An 18,610-nucleotide genomic window follows, 5' to 3' on the forward strand; every position below is an offset into this window, starting at 1 on the left:
ACATTAACTCACGACGAATCAATCATCGTTTTTTCCTGATCTTGGTAAAATTTAATACTCATTTAATTGTCAAAGTATATTTTTTATATTTTTCGATGATTTATCCAATATTTTTTCTTTAAATCGGCTAACATTGAAGATTTCTATGAGTGTTTTAGATAAATTCTAGTACTGTCAAGAGTAGTCTACTAGATATTTCCACCGATATTTTACTAATGTCTGAATCATAAGAACAATCATTTGTTTTCATCACTAAATTCGTGAGATCTTCACATGTCATCTCACCATTCTACACGAACAGTTTGAATCTTCTGAATATTTCGAATCAAATGGTATAATTGTTAAATTTTCTGCCTTAATTCGTTTCAAAATATCAAAAAGAAAAATGAAGAAGTTATGTCTTAATGAATCATCAATAGCAGATTTCAGCTTTGTATATGTTAGAATGTTAATCTTTTTAAGAAATATAAAATATTCCATAAATCTTGAATTCTATATGCATAAACCATTAAATAGAGTTTGAAGAATTGGAATTCTAATTTTATTAATATCAATGGCAGCAGCATTTATAGATTATGTTCTTCCTTGAGGTCAAATATCATAGTTAGTTTTACATTCTAAATAATTTTTTAATAAACCATTTTTATATTATTTTTACAACGATTCGATAGTTTTATTACATTCTGTAGAATATCTTTCCAAATACCTATGAAGATCTTTCTAAGTAGTAAGTAGTCAAATATAAAGCGTCACTCGAATATGAATAAGGCAGTCAACGTGCAAGATATTGCATTTAAATTTTACCAAGAAACACATTGGAAAAATATTGAGAAATTGCGAGTGATCCTAAGTTTTTGACTTATAATAATATATATATTAAAAAAGATCGCCATATATGTATTTTGTTTGTAGCCTTACGCACCAGTGGTGGCGCGAGCGTCTCTCATATTGGAGTGCGCCCATTTTGTTCACATGTGTAACAAGGGACAGTGGCCTACTTGGATGAAAATGAACTTGCCTATGTTTCGGTCCTCGGTCCCAATTAACAATCGGAGTACACCTGTGTCGCGAATCCACGTGCTCCAACGTACAGCTGGAAAATTGTTTTACCAATGGGCAGAGGTATAATTATCACGAAATATAGTATAAGATGAATGATACAAAATTATAAATAAAATTGTAATTATAAAATATTCAACACAGAGTGTTAAAGGAAAGCTTTGATCTAGCGTTTAAGATAAGAAAGTAGATCGTTCGAAGCTCTGTATTAATATTATTTAATTATTGAAGTGGAAAGAAAATTAGTTGAAGTATTAATTGTATTTGTATAGGCAATTGGAACAAGATTGGAAGAATTATTGTTGGAAGACAAGCAAAACTTTGATCAAGTGATAGCAATGGTATCTGATGAAAATAAACAGAGAGATTTAATCACAGAGGATGAGGAGGAAGATTTTCTCGACGAGGGTGATTGTTCAAAAATATATATTTTTACTTTAAATACAAAATTATTCAACTTCTAACGAAATTAATTAATTAAAGTCAGATTAAAATTATTAAAACACTTTTAAACGATTAAAGATTATCCATTTGAAAATTATAAAAGTTGATAAAATATCGTTATTCTTTTCTAGCTAGCATAAACGGCTACGGATCGCAATGTCCAATCGCGTTACGCCTTACCGCGTGTATTTTACTTCTGGAGGTGACAGCATTCCTAAGAGAAACTTATCAAACGTTGCCGAAATTTAATAAACTGCTTACGAAGGAACGTCCACTACCGTGGGAAAGAATGTATAGCAGGGAAGCGAATCGAAGATGGAGCATGGCGCTTTCGTCGATGGGCCATTCACAAACTTCGGCCCAGAGCCTTCAATCGATCGTAGGTGATCGGGAAGTGGCTCGTAAGTAGTCAAGAGAATCGAAATGGAAAATATCGTTTTTTATATATATATATATATATGTATATACGTATGTATGTGTATGTATATGTATATAAGAGATAAATACGAGTTTATAATACTGAAGAGAAATATCGTTTTAACATTTGATAATCGAGGAAAACGTTTGGTTACACGTTTGATTCCCTTAATTTAATTAGGCTGAATCACATTTTTAGCGGAACGCAAGATCAGTTTTGTCCTTTATGAGCCTGACAATGAGTCAGAAGGTAGTAGTAAATCAACTGTTACAATTCAAGGGGAAGATTTTCAAAGTGCCGAAAAAGAGAAGGCGAAACGCGTGCAACCACCGCAAAGTCGGCCACTACTTCTTCGTCGTGGTACCGCTGAGAACGCGACTGGTTCGTTTAAGAAAAGGAGTTTGAAACTTCGACGCGGTACTAAAGAAGGGAAAGACACCGAGTGCGAGGCTTGTGAGTATATAAATATCGTTATTTCAATACGAATCTTGATCGTAATATTCGTGAAATTGTACGAAAAATTGGTGCACTCGAGAAATCGTCGAGTTACAAGCAATCTCGTTTATTGCAAGATTAAGTTACTTACAATTCAACGAATAAATCGATATTCTCGTATATGTTAATTTTTTAATTTTTGTTTTACCTTTGAAAGGATTTCACGAATATATGTAAATAAACAACAAGAAAAATCATATGCAAATGTGAAGTATAGATAAAAAGTTGGAATGTTTTTTTTTTGGAACAATTGGCTTAAATCTTAGCTCAATTGACTATCGTTGTGAAATACCTACAGTCGGTAAATTTCTTTCTTTCATTTCACATCGAATGTGACATGTTAATTTGATATACAATTAATATCTTTATGAATAGACGATGTGACAGAGATAGAATTGCTTTTATTTTGCTTCTTTTGATGCAAATTTTTGCTCTAACTTGTAATAAATAAACCTCGATCGAATTTATGTATCTTTCGAATATTTTAAGAATTTATATTATCGTTTCAATAATTTTGAAAAAAATTTTTAATTTCATGTTTATTCATTGCTCTTTCAAAAAATCAATATGATCATGAAATAAGTTAATAGACGAAAATATCATCAACTGTATAGAAAATTGCAACGTTAAAACATTTTCAATTTTTTATCCATACCTCTTAAGTACACTTTCGTTCATAATAACAAAGATTATCGAAAAATTTTTAGAAATTGTTATTTAAAATAAAATTACATCTTCAATGTATTCAAGATTACAGAATTTGAAAATATTAAATAATAATATTTTAAAGTTAAAGTGAAAAAATAAATACCTTTCAATCTCCTGGAATTTTTCTTGACTTTTACAAAATTTTAAATTACTTTCCTTCTATTTTTTGATAAATTATGAGATTACGAAAATCAGCCTATAATTAAATAAACGTTTTTTATAAACATTCTTCTTGATCAATTGAAGCAATCTGATCGAATCATCACATCCAATCGTCGCACTTATTTATACTTATTTATAAACGAAAGTTGCGTGCCTAAATGCAAATAAAAATAATAAAAAATCAAGCGACAAAAAATAAACGATAAATAAAAAAAATAAATTAAATAAACAAAAATAAAAAAATGGATTAACGATGCAGATACGGTGAAACGAGCGGATTCGATACAGTCAAAGAGGAAAGTGAGCTCGTTGTCGGACAGAAGCGACACGTCAGAGCCCGGTTTCGGGGGCGAGATAAGCGGGGAGGAGTCTCCTGGAATTCTGATCGACGACCAACCGCCCGAGAGCCCGAGCGACAGTAACGAAACCGACGAGACGAATAAAAATTTCCCGTGGATGAGGGTGTTGGCCCAGTTCGCCAACTCGTTCAACTTTTACTGCTCCCATCAGAATTTCTGCCACCCGTATTGCCACAGGCGGCAGATGCGCGCGTGCAGCAGATTGATCAAGTCCATAAGGAAAATCTACGGGGAGGAGTTTGGCATATTGAACGGGACAGGGATATTCGACTTGGACACGGATAAGAAGGAGGCGAGCAAAAAGGAGAAACGGAGCCGAAAAGTTTCGGAGCAGGCCAGCACCCAAGTGTCCCCTGTGAGGAGGAAGGACAGCGTAGGGAAGAAGTACAAGTAACATTTATCTTCCTTAATTGATTCAGTGAAAACTGACTGTTCTAATAATTTCCTGAATAAATTTAAGATAAGATATTCTTCAAACACAATTTGGATTAACATCAACATCTCTCAAATTATTCTAAGATTATTTCTATATAATATATTTCTTATTATAAGATCTTATCTCTAAGATCTGTTAGAGAAATGCATGGCTCTATTTTATTAATATTTTAAATACAATCAAACTGATAACTGCTCTTGAAAATTTATTCAAATGAAAAGTGGCATCTCGCGTTCCATTCCTCTTCTTCGACAGGGTTGAGAAGAACATGGATGGCTCTCAGTCAGGCAGGCTCGCTCAACGAGACTCGTCCAAAGACCTGGCCGATCAGGACTCGGAAAAGGGGAAGGAGTCGTCGAAGAAGTCGAGTATAGGTGAGGTGGACAAGGAGAATTCTGCTATCCTGAAGTACCTGAGGACCCAGGTGAAGGACGTGTTTCACGCGCCGCTCGCCACCCTGGTGAAGGGTGCGGTTGTGATGACGGAGGAGTTGTTCGTGGACGTTCTGCCGGTCGCCTGGGAGCTTCTGCTCGAGGCGAACCAGGAGGTCGCCGCTTCCGCCGCGTCCCTTTTCATAGTGGCGGCGGTACGCGCCCCGAATCAGGCCAGCGAGCTGATGCACCACGGCCTCCGGCACAATAGCACGAGCGTGCGCATAAACGCCATACTGAGGTTCCAAGTGTTGTGGAAGCTGAGATACCAAGTTTGGCCGCGACTGGAAGAGAACGCCCACATGACGTTCAAAGTACCTCCACCCGGTATAGAGTTCACGTTGCCTTCGCCGAAAATCGGCATCGAGTCGTTGCCTGTTGTGGATCCACCTTGGATGCCACAGGTGAAAACGAAGGTGGAGGAGGTGACCATTAACCAGGAGCATCATGTAAGCTCGAGATAAGCGTTGAAAGTTTTAGAGAGAAAATAAAAATAAAAAAAAAAAAAATAAAAAAAAAAAAGATACGTTAGAATTATTAGAAAACATTTTTTCTAGTAGATATTAAGTAGAAATTTACTACAACTATTACTTAGAGGTCCCTGGTGACGGCAACGAAAACTCGTAAGAAGCAACAAACTGAACTCATAAAAAAGGCTTTGCAGGCACAAGACGACAAGAAACGCGAAGAAAGGGAAAACTTTTTGATCACTACCATACCGATTACCGTACAGGCAGCATACGAGCCGAGCCCTGTTGGAGATGATCACGATGAAGGTATATCTTATATATTTTGATTATTCTATGAGAACGTATGTAAAGGGTCTTCCAAAATTAACGCAAGATTTAAATTAAATATAAAAGAGAATTTTTAGATATTTATTTTTTAAGTGAATCATAAAGTGCATAGGATAGGATTATTTATATAACCCTATAATCATTGGGCAAATGGCCTCCTTTACTGGCAACCTTTTGTCAAAATTTTTCATGACCTTTCTGCATAATTGTGGCTGAATTTCGTTGATGCAGCGTTTAATTTCCTCTTGTAATGCACGTGTGGTTGTGAGATTGTTGACATAGACCTTTGACTTCAAATAATCCCATAAGAAGAAATCTAATGGTGTTAAATCACATGATCTAGGAAACCAATTCTGATCACCGAAACGAGAGAGGAACACGACCAGGAAATGTTTCATACAGTAATTGAATTATTTCATTGGCTGTGTGGCATCGTTTTGTTGAAACCACATATTGGCCATATCAATATTATCCAATTTCGGCAGAAAGAACTGTGTTATTATGTCGCGATATCGAGCATCATTAACAGTTGCTGCTTGACCAGCCTCATTTTCAAAAAAGTATGGTCCGATGATGCCTCTTGTCCAAAATCCGCATCAAATAGTGACATATTGTGGGTGCATTTGTTTTTCGCTAATCACACGTGGATTCTTCGAATCCCAAACACGGCAATTTTGGCGATTAATAAAGTTATCGAGGTGAAAAATGTGTTTTCATCGCTTAGGATTATTTTGCGGCCACCAAATTTTCATTATTTTTAAAATATTGTTCAATAATGAAGACACGTTATTGTATCGTATAACGCTCCATTTTTACTAACCTAAACTCTCAAACTGTTCTTTTTCCAGGATTGCCAACAACTTAATGCAAAAATGGCGGCAAATTCAAATCTTGCGTTAATTTTGGGACACCCTATATTTTATTTTTTAAGTCGAAAACACTGGAATAACGAGATATTATTATGAAGGAACATCGTTTCGTTTCGTTTTAAAATGTAAAATTTAGATCATGGAAAAATATTATTTATATTTGGATTAGATGTAAATTTATTTTTCATTCAATTGGAATATACAGTGTGATGCAATATATATAAGGTGTCCCAAAAATATTGGAAGATAAATTGAAAGATTTTTTAATTAATTTCGAATAATGTTTTCCTTTTATTATTAACAAAAAACGTTGGCCAATTAATCGAATAGTGAAGACTACGAGCATGGACAAATTCAAGCAACATATGTTGAGCAAAATATATTCAATATTATAACTTTTTATCGATAAAATATCCATTCGTATAATATTGGTTAATTTTTTTTCTTAACGAAAATTTTTGCAAAGGAAAATATTACTTGAAAATTTTTTGAAAAAGACACCCTGTATAATGTACTGTATAGTTTCAAACTTAAAAATTAATTATTTACAGATTATTCGAAATATTTATTCATTTATATGATAATATATCTCTTTTTCTTTATTTTCCTATCTTTCAAGATAGTTAAGCTCTCTTATGAATCTGTCTTCTTAATATAAATAATATAAACTATTTGTATTTAGATCTTACTTAAATTTTATAACAATAAAAACAATAAAATAAGAGTAAAGAAAGAAGATAATTCTGTCTATCTAAGTGAGATTGATTCTGGAATAGAAAAATAAACAATATGTGAATGTTAGGATATAATAAAATGCGAATTACACATCAAGTACACAGAAATATTTAATAATACTTAATATAAAAATACATCTTAAATAAATGTTAAATGATATCTTTTTTTTTTCTACTTAAAGGAAATGTTGGAGACGAAGATGGTGGAGAAACTATCCCAAGAAACACGTCTCATCATAGCCAATCCGCGCCTTCGTTATTTCCTTCTTCCTTATGCTCCGCCATTGTGCAAATAATTCATCTACTTGACGATGCCGCCGTCTCGGACGATGGAAGCGCTGTCTACGAAGTTGCATATCAAGTAAACGATATTCAGAATTCCAAAATTATTTTCGAGAGGAATAGCATACATAAGAGAAATTATTTTTAAAAAAAAAAGAGAAATACATACATAATGTGACTATATCTGTTTTTTTTTTTATCAGGTTATTTGGAATTGTTTAGTGGAGGACAGTGCATTGTTCCTGCGTTACGTGTTGGAACGTCTCACAAGAGAGAAACAGGAATTGATGTTTAAAATTTTGAGGCATCTAATTCGATTCGTGCCGAAATTGCCTCAGCAAGCCGCTTTTGCATTGTACAATTATATCATCGGATACGTAATGTTTTATGCCCGTTCCCCGCACGAGGAAGGACAGAAATTGATTGGAACTGCACTTTCTATATTGTGGATGGTGATTAAACTTGAATCGAGTTTAAATTAGAAATATAATTCTTTTTTTTTTTTTTGATCGTTTAACTGAAATCAAATTTTCATAGTATAATAGACAATAATAGAGAGAAGTGATTATTTGTTTATTAAATGTCTTTTATATTGAAATGGATTTTGATTATTATAGAATGGAATAATCTACTTCTCTGTCAATTTATTTGAATATATATTTGAATATATTTGAATAATATTTGAATATTATTTGAATATATATGTTATTTGAATATAATTTTTAGATTTGGTTTTTCTTATTTTATCATTGTTAATTAATAATCTAAAAATTCATAGTGATAAATTAACTATATTAAAATATTCAGCAAAAATTTGTCACTTTTTCAAAAAAGAGAAAACAATTAAAGTTAGAAGCGAGAAATGAGTAATTTAAAAATACATATTCATTCAAAAAAAGGAATGAATACTTCCATTTTATAATATTATTCAGAACTGTTTATTCGTTTATTAGATTTTTCTTAATATTAAAAAAATTTAAATCAATATAATAATTAAATAATTAATAATAATAAAATTAAAACATTCGTATAAATTGTATTATGTTGTTTACAGGTTGTGCACAGTGTGCACGGAATCATGTTCAAAGATTTGAAACAAATATTACGAAAGGAACAATGTGATGCCTCCATTTTGTTAACCGCGAACGTTCCATCCGCAAAGAGAATCGTAGTTCATGGTCCTCAAGATCCGGACGCGGGAGGAATTCCTTCTCAGTTTCCGGTCCAGGAAGACACGCAATTTTGTCAGATACTTCGAGAATCGTTGGACTTTTTTGGCATCGAGGAATCGAAACACAAAGAGTACTTCCTTGTTGACTACAAAACACGTTTGTACTAATCACATCTTCTAATTACTGCATACATATTTTATAACTATTTTTAATTTTTGAAAAATTTATGAAAAACTATAATTTATATTTCATGAAAGAATTTAACATAATTGGAATATATAATTTAGTTTTCTTTTCTCTTGTCCTGTTATGAATAGACAAAAATTGTGAAGAAATTGTGCAGTTGCACTTCTTTTTTTTCTAAAACTCATTATTTTTGTATGTTAATCAAATTGTTAATATTCTATTTCTAACAGAAAGAAGTCTACAGTCTGATCTAATTACTAGAATATATATCTAAAATCTGAAATTGTTATAATTTAATTATAATGTCTGTCTATAGTTTAAAAATTATTAAAATCTAAAATTGAAAGTCATTGTGTACATTAGTTGGAGAAAAAAGTAAATTGAATGAAACTTTACATTCATAAGCTCCTCTAGACATCACACTGACACACGTACTGGTCATTTTCCAATTTTAATTTTAATTACATTTATATATCAATTTCACAAATACCATTTGTGAGAAAAAGAGGACAAATTTAACATTGAAAATATCCCATTGTTACAATTTATATTTACAGATCAAATTCGAAATTCTTCGTCCTACGTTCGAGATTACTACTTCTTTAAGGGTAGATCCCAATTTTCGGAGATCGAACTGGTCCACATGAAACCGGAGGACGCGTTCAACGCTTTGCAACGACAAGAATTGGTCCACAAGTTCGTGGAAATTGGCAAGGTTTTGTTAACGTGGGCCATATTGAAAAACGTGGATATGGTGGTGCAAAGAGTAGTTTTCCTTCACGAGGAATTGATGAAGCTACCTTCTTTCCCAAGAAGAGCTCTGGAAGCAGATTTGGATTTGTACAAAGGTGGTGAAATTGGTAGGGTGAGTTAAATCGAAATTTATCAACGATTGTTACATGTAATTGTTACATACATAACAATTCTAATTTATAATTTACATAAATATATATATATAAAGAAGAAAAAAAGACAAGCAAAAATTTTGATTGAATTAAAATAAAGCAATATATATACATATATATTAAATGACTTTCTAGCATGCTATCCTGTAGCAAAACAAAATATTTAAGGCACGAGGCAACTTGTATTACAATTATATTATCAGATTTATGAAGATGTCGTTTAACTCGTATTGTAATCGTTGCACAAATGAAATGATAGATAACGACGATTAAATGCAAATGCAGGCCATGAGATCTCGTCATCTCGTTTGCCTAGGAGCTTCTTGGCCTGGACGTAATGCACAAGTTTATGTGGGTGAAGCTGATTGCGAGGATGTTCGAAGCGATGGCAGGGAATTTCGCCTATTCAGGGGACATTCACCTGTTTCTAAACGTTTTAAACGGCGCTGTGATTCTTCACAGCGAGGATTCCTGCATTTTGCGCTACGTGATCGCCACGTACATAAATGCTGCCCACAATTTCAAGAACATATTCTCAACGAACGGCTATTTGCTGATTATGCCAACGTTGCTGCAATTATATTCCACCCATCAGACCAACAAATTGGTCACAACTACCGTCGAGTACGCTGTTAAACAGTTCTATCTCATGAACAGAAAACCGTTTATACTTCAAATGTTTGGCAGCGTTTCCACCATATTGGACACAGATGAGACCAGCATCCATGGAGATGCGCACAAGGTACTTTCTCTAACTATTTATTTTTGAATGTATAAATGGATATAATAAATGAAATATAGATAATAACATTAAAACTCCTAAAAATTAGAAGTCATTTAATTGGAAAATCTTTTTTTTTTTTGTGAAAATGAATTAATAATTCATTTGTATTTCTTATAAACTTAAAAAATTTTCAATGATACATAAGAGAATTTATTTGAAAATAATTAAATTACTTTAAGGTTCCCTCTACGTGCCTATTTAATTTATTATTGAGCCTGGAAACTCCATCGCCTGATCCTTTGAACATAGATGAATTGGTAAAAGAGGAAAAGCCTTTAAAAGCCATTGATTTTTGTTATCACGACGAGAACGAAATGGTTACCGTGTTAGATTGCATATCTCTCTGCGTAATGGTGATAGCTTATGCGCCCGATTCTGTCAGAGGTCAACAAATGTTGGTAAGATCACGTCAAATAATTAAATTAACTCTTAAGTCAATAAATATCCTTTTTACTTAGGATTGAATTAAAAAAATATTTTTTTTTCTCTCATTGAAATATTTATTTTCATATATTTGGATTCCAAGAGTGCAATTTTATTATCAAAATCGATTTTTCAAAATTTCTATCCAAAAATTTTCAAATTCAAATCAATCATTATTTTTTCCTTTTTTTTTTTTTGTATATCTGTATATCGATTAAACTTCATTATTAGAAATTAAATGATATCGGAAATTTTTAACATAAACGAATGATTAAATGATTTCTAATTTTTACTTCATTTTATTTAATCCAATAGATTATTCTGGAAGCGATACTTCCTTGCTACGTTCAACAAATACAATCCCCTACTTACAACAAGGAAGGGAAAACCGAGAAGGAAATAATACATCAATTGGCAGTGGCTGTGAAAACTTTAGTGAATAATTCTGAGGCGTTAACGAAGTAAGTTTTACATTCATTTAATATCCATTTATAATAAGGATAAATTTCAAAAATTTAATCTTAAATTTCAATATTTAAAAACCAATCAGAATCTTATATTTTTCAATATTCGTAATAAATTCTCTGTGAAAGTAATTAAGTAATTAAGAAAATTTCTCCATCTTATCTCTGTTTCGATATTTTTTATTAGATATTACAACGGGCCGCAAAAGTCGAGTCCGGAGCACAAAGGTTCTAGTCAACGAAATTATGGCAAGGGGCCGTATTCCCCTGGCTATGACTTTGAGGATGAAACCCATGCTTCCAAGTACATAGAACATTCTAGGGTTCGAACGTTTTATGATCGGGACAACGACGATGCCGAAAGTTGTCATAAAAATGAGTTTCGTCGACCACGTGACACTTTATTGAACATGGTAGGGGATTTCGTGGCTCGATGCTCGACACGTTTGGTGGAATTGAATAAAAAGTCTCAGGATGGAAAGACGATCGAATTGCTGGATCCCAAATGTCATATAGTAAGTATTTTCCTTCGATTGTTAACAAAATTTATAAATTTATCGATTAAATTAATTTGACAATTTTTGAATTTTTTTAAAATTATTTTTTAATTTTTAGCGACAATATATGTGAAAATAAAAAATTCTTCACATATATAAGAATTGAAATTAAAGAGTTCTCGATATTGAATGGCCATTTTCAGAGTCAATATCAAAAAAATTGTGAAAAATACTTTTGAGAAATTTTGTCCTGAGATATATGTAAATTCTAAATTAATTAATTAATTATTAAATAATATATTTTTCTAGTTTATTATATCTTTCTTGTGAAAATGTTATTAAAAAAAGAATCTATTATAATTGAATTATAAAAAAGAATTTTTCATAAAAAAATTTGAGAGAATTTTGATTTGAAAAGATTACTTCAATTATTGCTTTAATAATTTTGAAAAATTTTTTGATCAATACATAAAAAATATAATTTTAAAAATTCTTCTTTTCCAAACTATTGCTATGGATAAATTTTCAATTTTAAAAATGGAATTTTTACTAAAAAATTCTATGTATTTTAAATATTCTAAGCTTTTTTTTAAGTATTTATTAGAGTATACATCACGTGAAAAATGAAACACATTGTTGCTATAATGTAAAGTAAGAAACTTTATGAAACTTAATGGAACTACAATGTCATGGTTCGTTAACAGCGATTAGCAGACATTGCGCACAGTCTTTTGAAAATATCTCCATATGATGCAAGCACGATGGGTTGTCGCGGTTTAAGAAGATACATGAACGATATTCTACCTTCGACCGAATGGTCAAGCGATGATATGAGACCAGCATTGACGAATATTTTACGAAGATTGGATAAAACGTTCAGTAAAATACATAAAAAAGCTTCTATCAGAAGAAATACCAATTGGACTGCCGCCAGCGACCTCTTGAAGGGAGTTTACGAAACGTTGGTCAAATGTCCTTACATCGCGCATTTTCAATATTTGAAAGCGCTATTAACCACGTGTCAGGTATAATATTAATATTATTTCACTTACTTTTTAATTCTTTCAATGTTATTTTATATCTATATAATCATATTTTAAATTTAATTTTTTATGTGTAAACTAAAGGTATAAAGAATGTATAAAGAAATAGCTATATTTGAAATTTTCTAGTTACGAAATTATAAAAGTTATTCGTATATTAAAAATATAATGATATTAATATTATTATTAAAACTTTATCCATAAAGTTAAATTGATTGATTTCAGATTTTTTATTTTTGAAATTTATTATTATAAAAGTATTTTTGACAAAATTTATTATTATTGATTTTTATAGAGACAAAAAAATAATTACATATATGTAATTTAAAATTTTTAACTCTTAAATAATTAAAAACAATAACATTGAAAATTTGAAATTATCAAATTTTTAAATAAGTTCATACATTTCAAATACAAATTATTTTACGTTAATAATATTACAACACAATGTATATAAAAGTCTTAATCTAGGCATAATATTGCAAAATATGAAATATCAAATCAAATCTTAAATCTTTCGAATATTTCAATCATCAATTAATAAGTAAATTTTAATTTACAATGAATTAAACAACGTCTTCATTAAGGTCTACTTACACAATTAAGTGATTCATGTCTCGCAAACTTAGATATTAAAGAGTTAATAATAGTAGCGGAGTAATAATTAGGCGTTTAACTTTTGATTAATTGGATGTTTTAATTTATCCATAGTCACTAATCATCGGAGATACCCCACCAGAGGATATGACATCAGCTTCCTCGGCCGCCTTAATGAGCAAAATACCTCCACAGCATTTTTGCTCGACCGTACTCCGACTGATAGCGCTGTACGTCATTTCTCTCGGAGAAGGATACTTGTACGCCATGTTCGGCACTCAAACTCGAATCGAAAATATGCTTCTTAATTTGTTGATACCTTTGTTTTTACGTGTGGGGACTGGAAGAAAAGGTAAAGTTGTATGAAATATTTTATAATTATATCTAAAATTAATCTTTAAATAAGTATTATTTAAATAATATTAATTTAAAAATTTAATGATTGTTGCAAAAAATTATAAATTTATTATGAACTTTTGAAATTAAATCGAATCACATGTAAATAGTGACAAATTAAATAGACAATATACAGCTTTGATAATCGAATGATTGTTATTTAAGAAATTATAAAAAAAAATTTGTTCACTATGACATTATTGATGATTATGTACAATAAAAGTAATAATACTAATAAAAATTAAACTATATAATTGATAAATATATTAAATTCGTTTTATTTCTTTAATTTGACATCAAGAAATTATTATTCATTTTTTTTACTATAAAATTTTTTAAGTAGCAAATTATTTGAAAATGCAGGACACAAAAATTAATTAATTAGAAAATTTATTTTTAATAATTGGATTTCGTAAATTTTTTTCATTACTATTCTTTTGGAATTTTTATGTTTTCATTTCAATACCATTATAAAGAAGTTAAATGAAATATGAAATTTTGTCATTTTTTTTCAAATATATTTTTTCAACGTTAATCGATAAAAATAAAATCTTTGAAAATTGTATAAATTCCAAAAAATTTGTTTTTTTTATAATATGTGAAAGATGTTGTATTTTAAATTATAAAAATATAGTAATCAATTTAACATTATTTTTTTTAGATGTGCCGAAGTTGAGACAGTCTGACATAAATTTTGCACTAACCGTAGTATTAAACACTTTGTGGCCACCAACTACGAAAACTACGGCACCAATAACTGCACAGAATTTAAAGACAACGACAGATATGAGAGCGGGTAGTTTAACATTTGTAGCGAGAGATTCGAAGACTTTAACCAAAACATCGTTGATTTTGTATCAAGTTGCCTTTTTAGGTAAACAATTCACTCTTGAATAACTATTATTTTTAATAATTACATAAAAAAAAAATTCACGAATCTTTACTTATAAAATAGAAACAAATTATTATTTACAAATATTTATTAGTATTCCAAATGTATTTATCAATTCACAAAATGCATTAAAAATATTCATAAAAATATTCAAATGAGTATAATTTCATTGTGATATAAGAAAATAATAATTACAACTAACCAATTATTAATTTTAATATTGAGTTACAATATAATATATTGAAATTGTTGCATAAAACATAAAATAATAATAATAATATCAATCTATTTCAATTTTTGTAAAAAAAAATATTTTATATTTAATTAGAATTGCATATGCATTAAAAATGACATTGAATTTTAGACGAAATTATATACAATAATATATTACAAATAACTTGTCATTCATTTAAATATATCATTACTACTAAGAACCTCAGATCTATAAAATAAGAAATGAAAAATAGAACATTAATTATTTTCAATATTTATTATACTTTAATATTTATGCTTGCAGAAATATTTCAAGTTTTCCTATATATATAATATATAATATTTCAAGTTCTTTGCTTTTTTATATTTTCACAGTAATATAATATTAATTGTTCCTTTACAAAATTTTTTACAGCATTAAAGATAATGACTATATGCTTCGAAACCGAATTGAAGACCGAATGGCCAAAAATCTTACGCACGATGCGTTTACTAAACAAGCGAAACGAAGCTTCCATGTATCTATGGAATTTTATAGAATTCGTAGTTACTCATCGTACCGCGTTGTACATTCAAATGCTACCTTTCATCGTTCACAAGATCGGCCAGGCACCGATCTCGGAACACGAGAGGAACATGCAAACTACCATACGAGCAAAAATCAATGGAGACACTAAAAGCGTGCCAAAGTCGCGTGGAAGTCTGCTCACTGATCTTATACACGAATTGAGAAAATTAAAGGAAGAGATAGAAGATCGAAAATTTGGTTGGTACATCAATAATTATAAAAATATTACAAATTATATATTTATATTTATATTACTTTATTTAAAAAATAAATACGTGATGATAGACGAAAAATTTGAAGGTTATTTTTTTCTATCGAGATTTTAAGGTTATCATTTTTTTTTAAAATGGATTAATATGATTAATACTTAATAATAAATCGTTGAAGTCGAATAATATTATTGATCTTGTGATATGATAATGATAAATAGTTATAATAATATCAGTTTAAATGTATATTTAGACATGCATATTTTCTGTATTTCTTCTATGTACATTTTATATTATTTTTGTTGTATATTTAGACGAAACGCAGTCAGAACCAAAGAGAAGTGTCGCGGATATGCATTGTGCGACAGAAGGTCAATCTCGAACACAGAGATTATCGTTAATCGATCTTTTGACCGGGGACCTTGGATCTAGAAGTCATATGAATCATCAGTCGAATTCGAGCAGTACTATTAAAACAACGCAACCGAGTCAAGTGTCAGCGCCACCAAATGGTATACAAACTGCACGTGGTATGTCATTTTAATTACATATTATTAATCTATATAGCGAATCTTTTTTTTAATAGTACAATATTAATTTGTTGATAAATAAAATTAATAAAATTATAAGATGATCTAATATAATATAATATCTGTAAATGTAACATTGATATTAAGGTTAAAAACAGATTTAAATATTAATATTAAAACTATCAAAGTGACTGGTTTCAAATTTTTCATTTTTCCAATTATTTAAAAATATATGAATATTTTTTTTCATTTTTATATTTTTTTTTCAAAATCAACATTAATTTTTCAACCAAAAAATATCATTGTATATATATTTAATTTTTATAATATTATGTATATTAAATCTAATTTCTTTTTCTGTAGATTTTTCTCTAGATTGAAACACAAGTTATAGATTGATATCAACATTGATTTTTCAAAAAGTATCATTGTATATATATAATATCTGTAAATGTAAGATTGATATTAAGGTTAAAAACAGATTTAAATATTAATATTAAAACTATCAAAGTGACTGGTTTCAAATTTTTCATTTTTCTAATTATTTAAAAATATATGAATATTTTTTTTTATTTTTATATTTTTTTTCAAAATCAACATTGATTTTTCAACCAAAAAATATCGTTGTATATATATTTAATTTTTATAATATTATGTATATTAAATCTAATTTCTTTTTCTGTAGATTTTTCTCTAGATTTAAACACAAGTTATAGATTGATATCAACATTGATTTTTTAAAAAATATCATTGTATATATATATATATAATATCTGTAAATGTAAGATTGATATTAAGGTTAAAAATAGATTTAAATATTAATATTAAAATTATCAAAATGATTGGTTTCAAATTTTTCATTTTTCCAATTATTTAAAAATATATGAATATTTTTTTTTATTTTTATATTTTTTTTTCAAAATCAATATTGATTTTTCAACCAAAAAATATCATTGTATATATATTTAATTTTTATAATATTATGTATATTAAATCTAATTTCTTTTTCTGTAGATTTCTCTAGATTTAAACACAAGTTATAGATTGATAGTTCTAATATTAATTTGACGATAAAATGAATCGCCAATATCAATGAGAAAATATTCAAACTGCAATTATCTATTCTTATTTACATTAAATATTCATTTTCAATTGTTCCAGGATCGAGCACAAGCGGAGGTTCCTCCACTCTTCGTGAAGCTTGCGATGGCGCCACCGAGCAGCAGCAAGCGGAACAACAAGCAACAACAGGTATTTCATTTCCTTCGAATTTGAGAAATTACTCCCAAATTTCAAATATATATATTAAACGGTGCGACTGCAAGCCTCTCATAAATGTTTCGCTGTTTTTCTAAGTAATTTAAGAGATGTCTACCACAGTTGGATCGAGCCATTGTCTATAGGGCACTGCGAGGAAATTTGCAAAGCTCTTGTGACGCCTTTTATTTTTTCGTAAATGATTATGAATATTTACCATGTCGTATTCATTTCATTCCCTGACAGCGAGGCTTGCCACGAAACGTCCAAAGTTTTTTTAATTTCTCTTCTTTTTGTCCATCTTTTTTTGCGTGACTGCAATATTTTCATTTCGAAATTTTTATTATTACATAGATACTTACAGGGAGTGTAAAAAGAAATATAATTCAACAGAAATATTCTAGAATAGTTATTAACAAATAAATAATATGTTTATATTTTTAAAAGTCTATAAGAAAAAAGAATTGAGCTATTCATATCTGTTATTGACAAATATATATATAATATATGTATAATAAGTATTTGTACAAGTATTATTCACATACTATAAAAAGATAACATAAAATGCACAACACTATTTATAATTATGAATTGCAAAAGAGTAAGAAAAAGTGCAATTAATGAATTTTCTAGTAATTTCTTTATTAATCAAGAATAATTTAAAAATAATCGCAACAAAAATTATTAAAAATATTAAAATTATTCCAATACAATATAATTTACATAGATAAACATAAATTTAAAATATTTTATTATACGAGATATATGTAATATTTTAGCACAATTTTTCTTTTAAATTATTAAAATAATATTACAATTCCTTTTCTCTTTTAAAATTATATCATTAACATAATATATGCATATTATTTATTCATTAGAAACTCTGTTAATAAAGAGATTCTATGATATTTTTGTTGAAATTATATTGAATATCGTAATTCTTTTTTTTTTTTAAATTATTAATTCAAATCAATTATTCTACGAATACTTACTTTTCACACTCGCTGTGCATAAATTCGATCTCCACTTTCGCTCACACTTTTTTTTTTTTTATTTTCCATTCATCGTTCGTCCGGGCATCCCTGTTTGGTCTTATATTGATCATTGCATTGCTTCCATTGCTAGCTAGGGGACGGAGGTAAGCGGATACTAAAATAGTAAATTCTGATACGATTTATGAATAAACGTCCTGCTGGTGTGTACCCCTTATTCACGCTTCTCCACACATCTCGTAATTTTTCATTATATTTGCTCACTTTTTCTTCTTCTTTATCTTCCTT

The 18,610-nt window shown here is 29.3% G+C and overlaps 1 protein-coding gene across 17 annotated transcripts in view; it reads left to right on the forward strand.

Annotated features, from left to right (window-relative positions):
• The window catches only part of LOC726032 (protein unc-80 homolog), a 54,587-nt gene that overhangs the window by 28,460 nt on the left and 7,517 nt on the right, over positions 1-18,610 (forward strand). For 12 of the 17 annotated variants that reach the window (XR_003305836.1, XM_026444214.1, XM_026444203.1 and 9 more), the window contains 21 exons: positions 913-1,122; positions 1,332-1,467; positions 1,635-1,904; positions 2,120-2,374; positions 3,546-4,035; positions 4,337-4,961; positions 5,108-5,288; positions 7,095-7,273; positions 7,398-7,646; positions 8,249-8,522; positions 9,110-9,417; positions 9,774-10,199; positions 10,421-10,639; positions 10,980-11,125; positions 11,316-11,643; positions 12,330-12,650; positions 13,380-13,617; positions 14,323-14,535; positions 15,182-15,532; positions 15,858-16,073; positions 17,235-17,324. Coding sequence is in view for 16 of the 17 variants with exons in the window: in XM_026444214.1 (XP_026299999.1) it covers positions 913-1,122; positions 1,332-1,467; positions 1,635-1,904; positions 2,120-2,374; positions 3,546-4,035; positions 4,337-4,961; positions 5,108-5,288; positions 7,095-7,273; positions 7,398-7,646; positions 8,249-8,522; positions 9,110-9,417; positions 9,774-10,199; positions 10,421-10,639; positions 10,980-11,125; positions 11,316-11,643; positions 12,330-12,650; positions 13,380-13,617; positions 14,323-14,535; positions 15,182-15,532; positions 15,858-16,073; positions 17,235-17,324 (5,725 nt within the window). In the remaining variant the exon portion in view is untranslated. Of the gene's footprint in view, positions 1-912; positions 1,123-1,331; positions 1,468-1,634; positions 1,905-2,119; positions 2,375-3,545; positions 4,036-4,336; positions 4,962-5,107; positions 5,289-7,094; positions 7,274-7,397; positions 7,647-8,248; positions 8,523-9,109; positions 9,418-9,773; positions 10,200-10,420; positions 10,640-10,979; positions 11,126-11,315; positions 11,644-12,329; positions 12,651-13,379; positions 13,618-14,322; positions 14,536-15,181; positions 15,533-15,857; positions 16,074-17,234; positions 17,325-18,455; positions 18,469-18,610 lie in introns of all 17 variants that reach the window. The other 5 variants (XM_026444216.1, XM_026444217.1, XM_026444212.1 and 2 more) reach the window with 4 other exon arrangements.

The sequence above is a fragment of the Apis mellifera genome, linkage group LG12, assembly GCF_003254395.2.
Source record: "Apis mellifera strain DH4 linkage group LG12, Amel_HAv3.1, whole genome shotgun sequence".
In the NCBI taxonomy this organism is placed as follows: domain Eukaryota; kingdom Metazoa; phylum Arthropoda; class Insecta; order Hymenoptera; family Apidae; genus Apis; species Apis mellifera.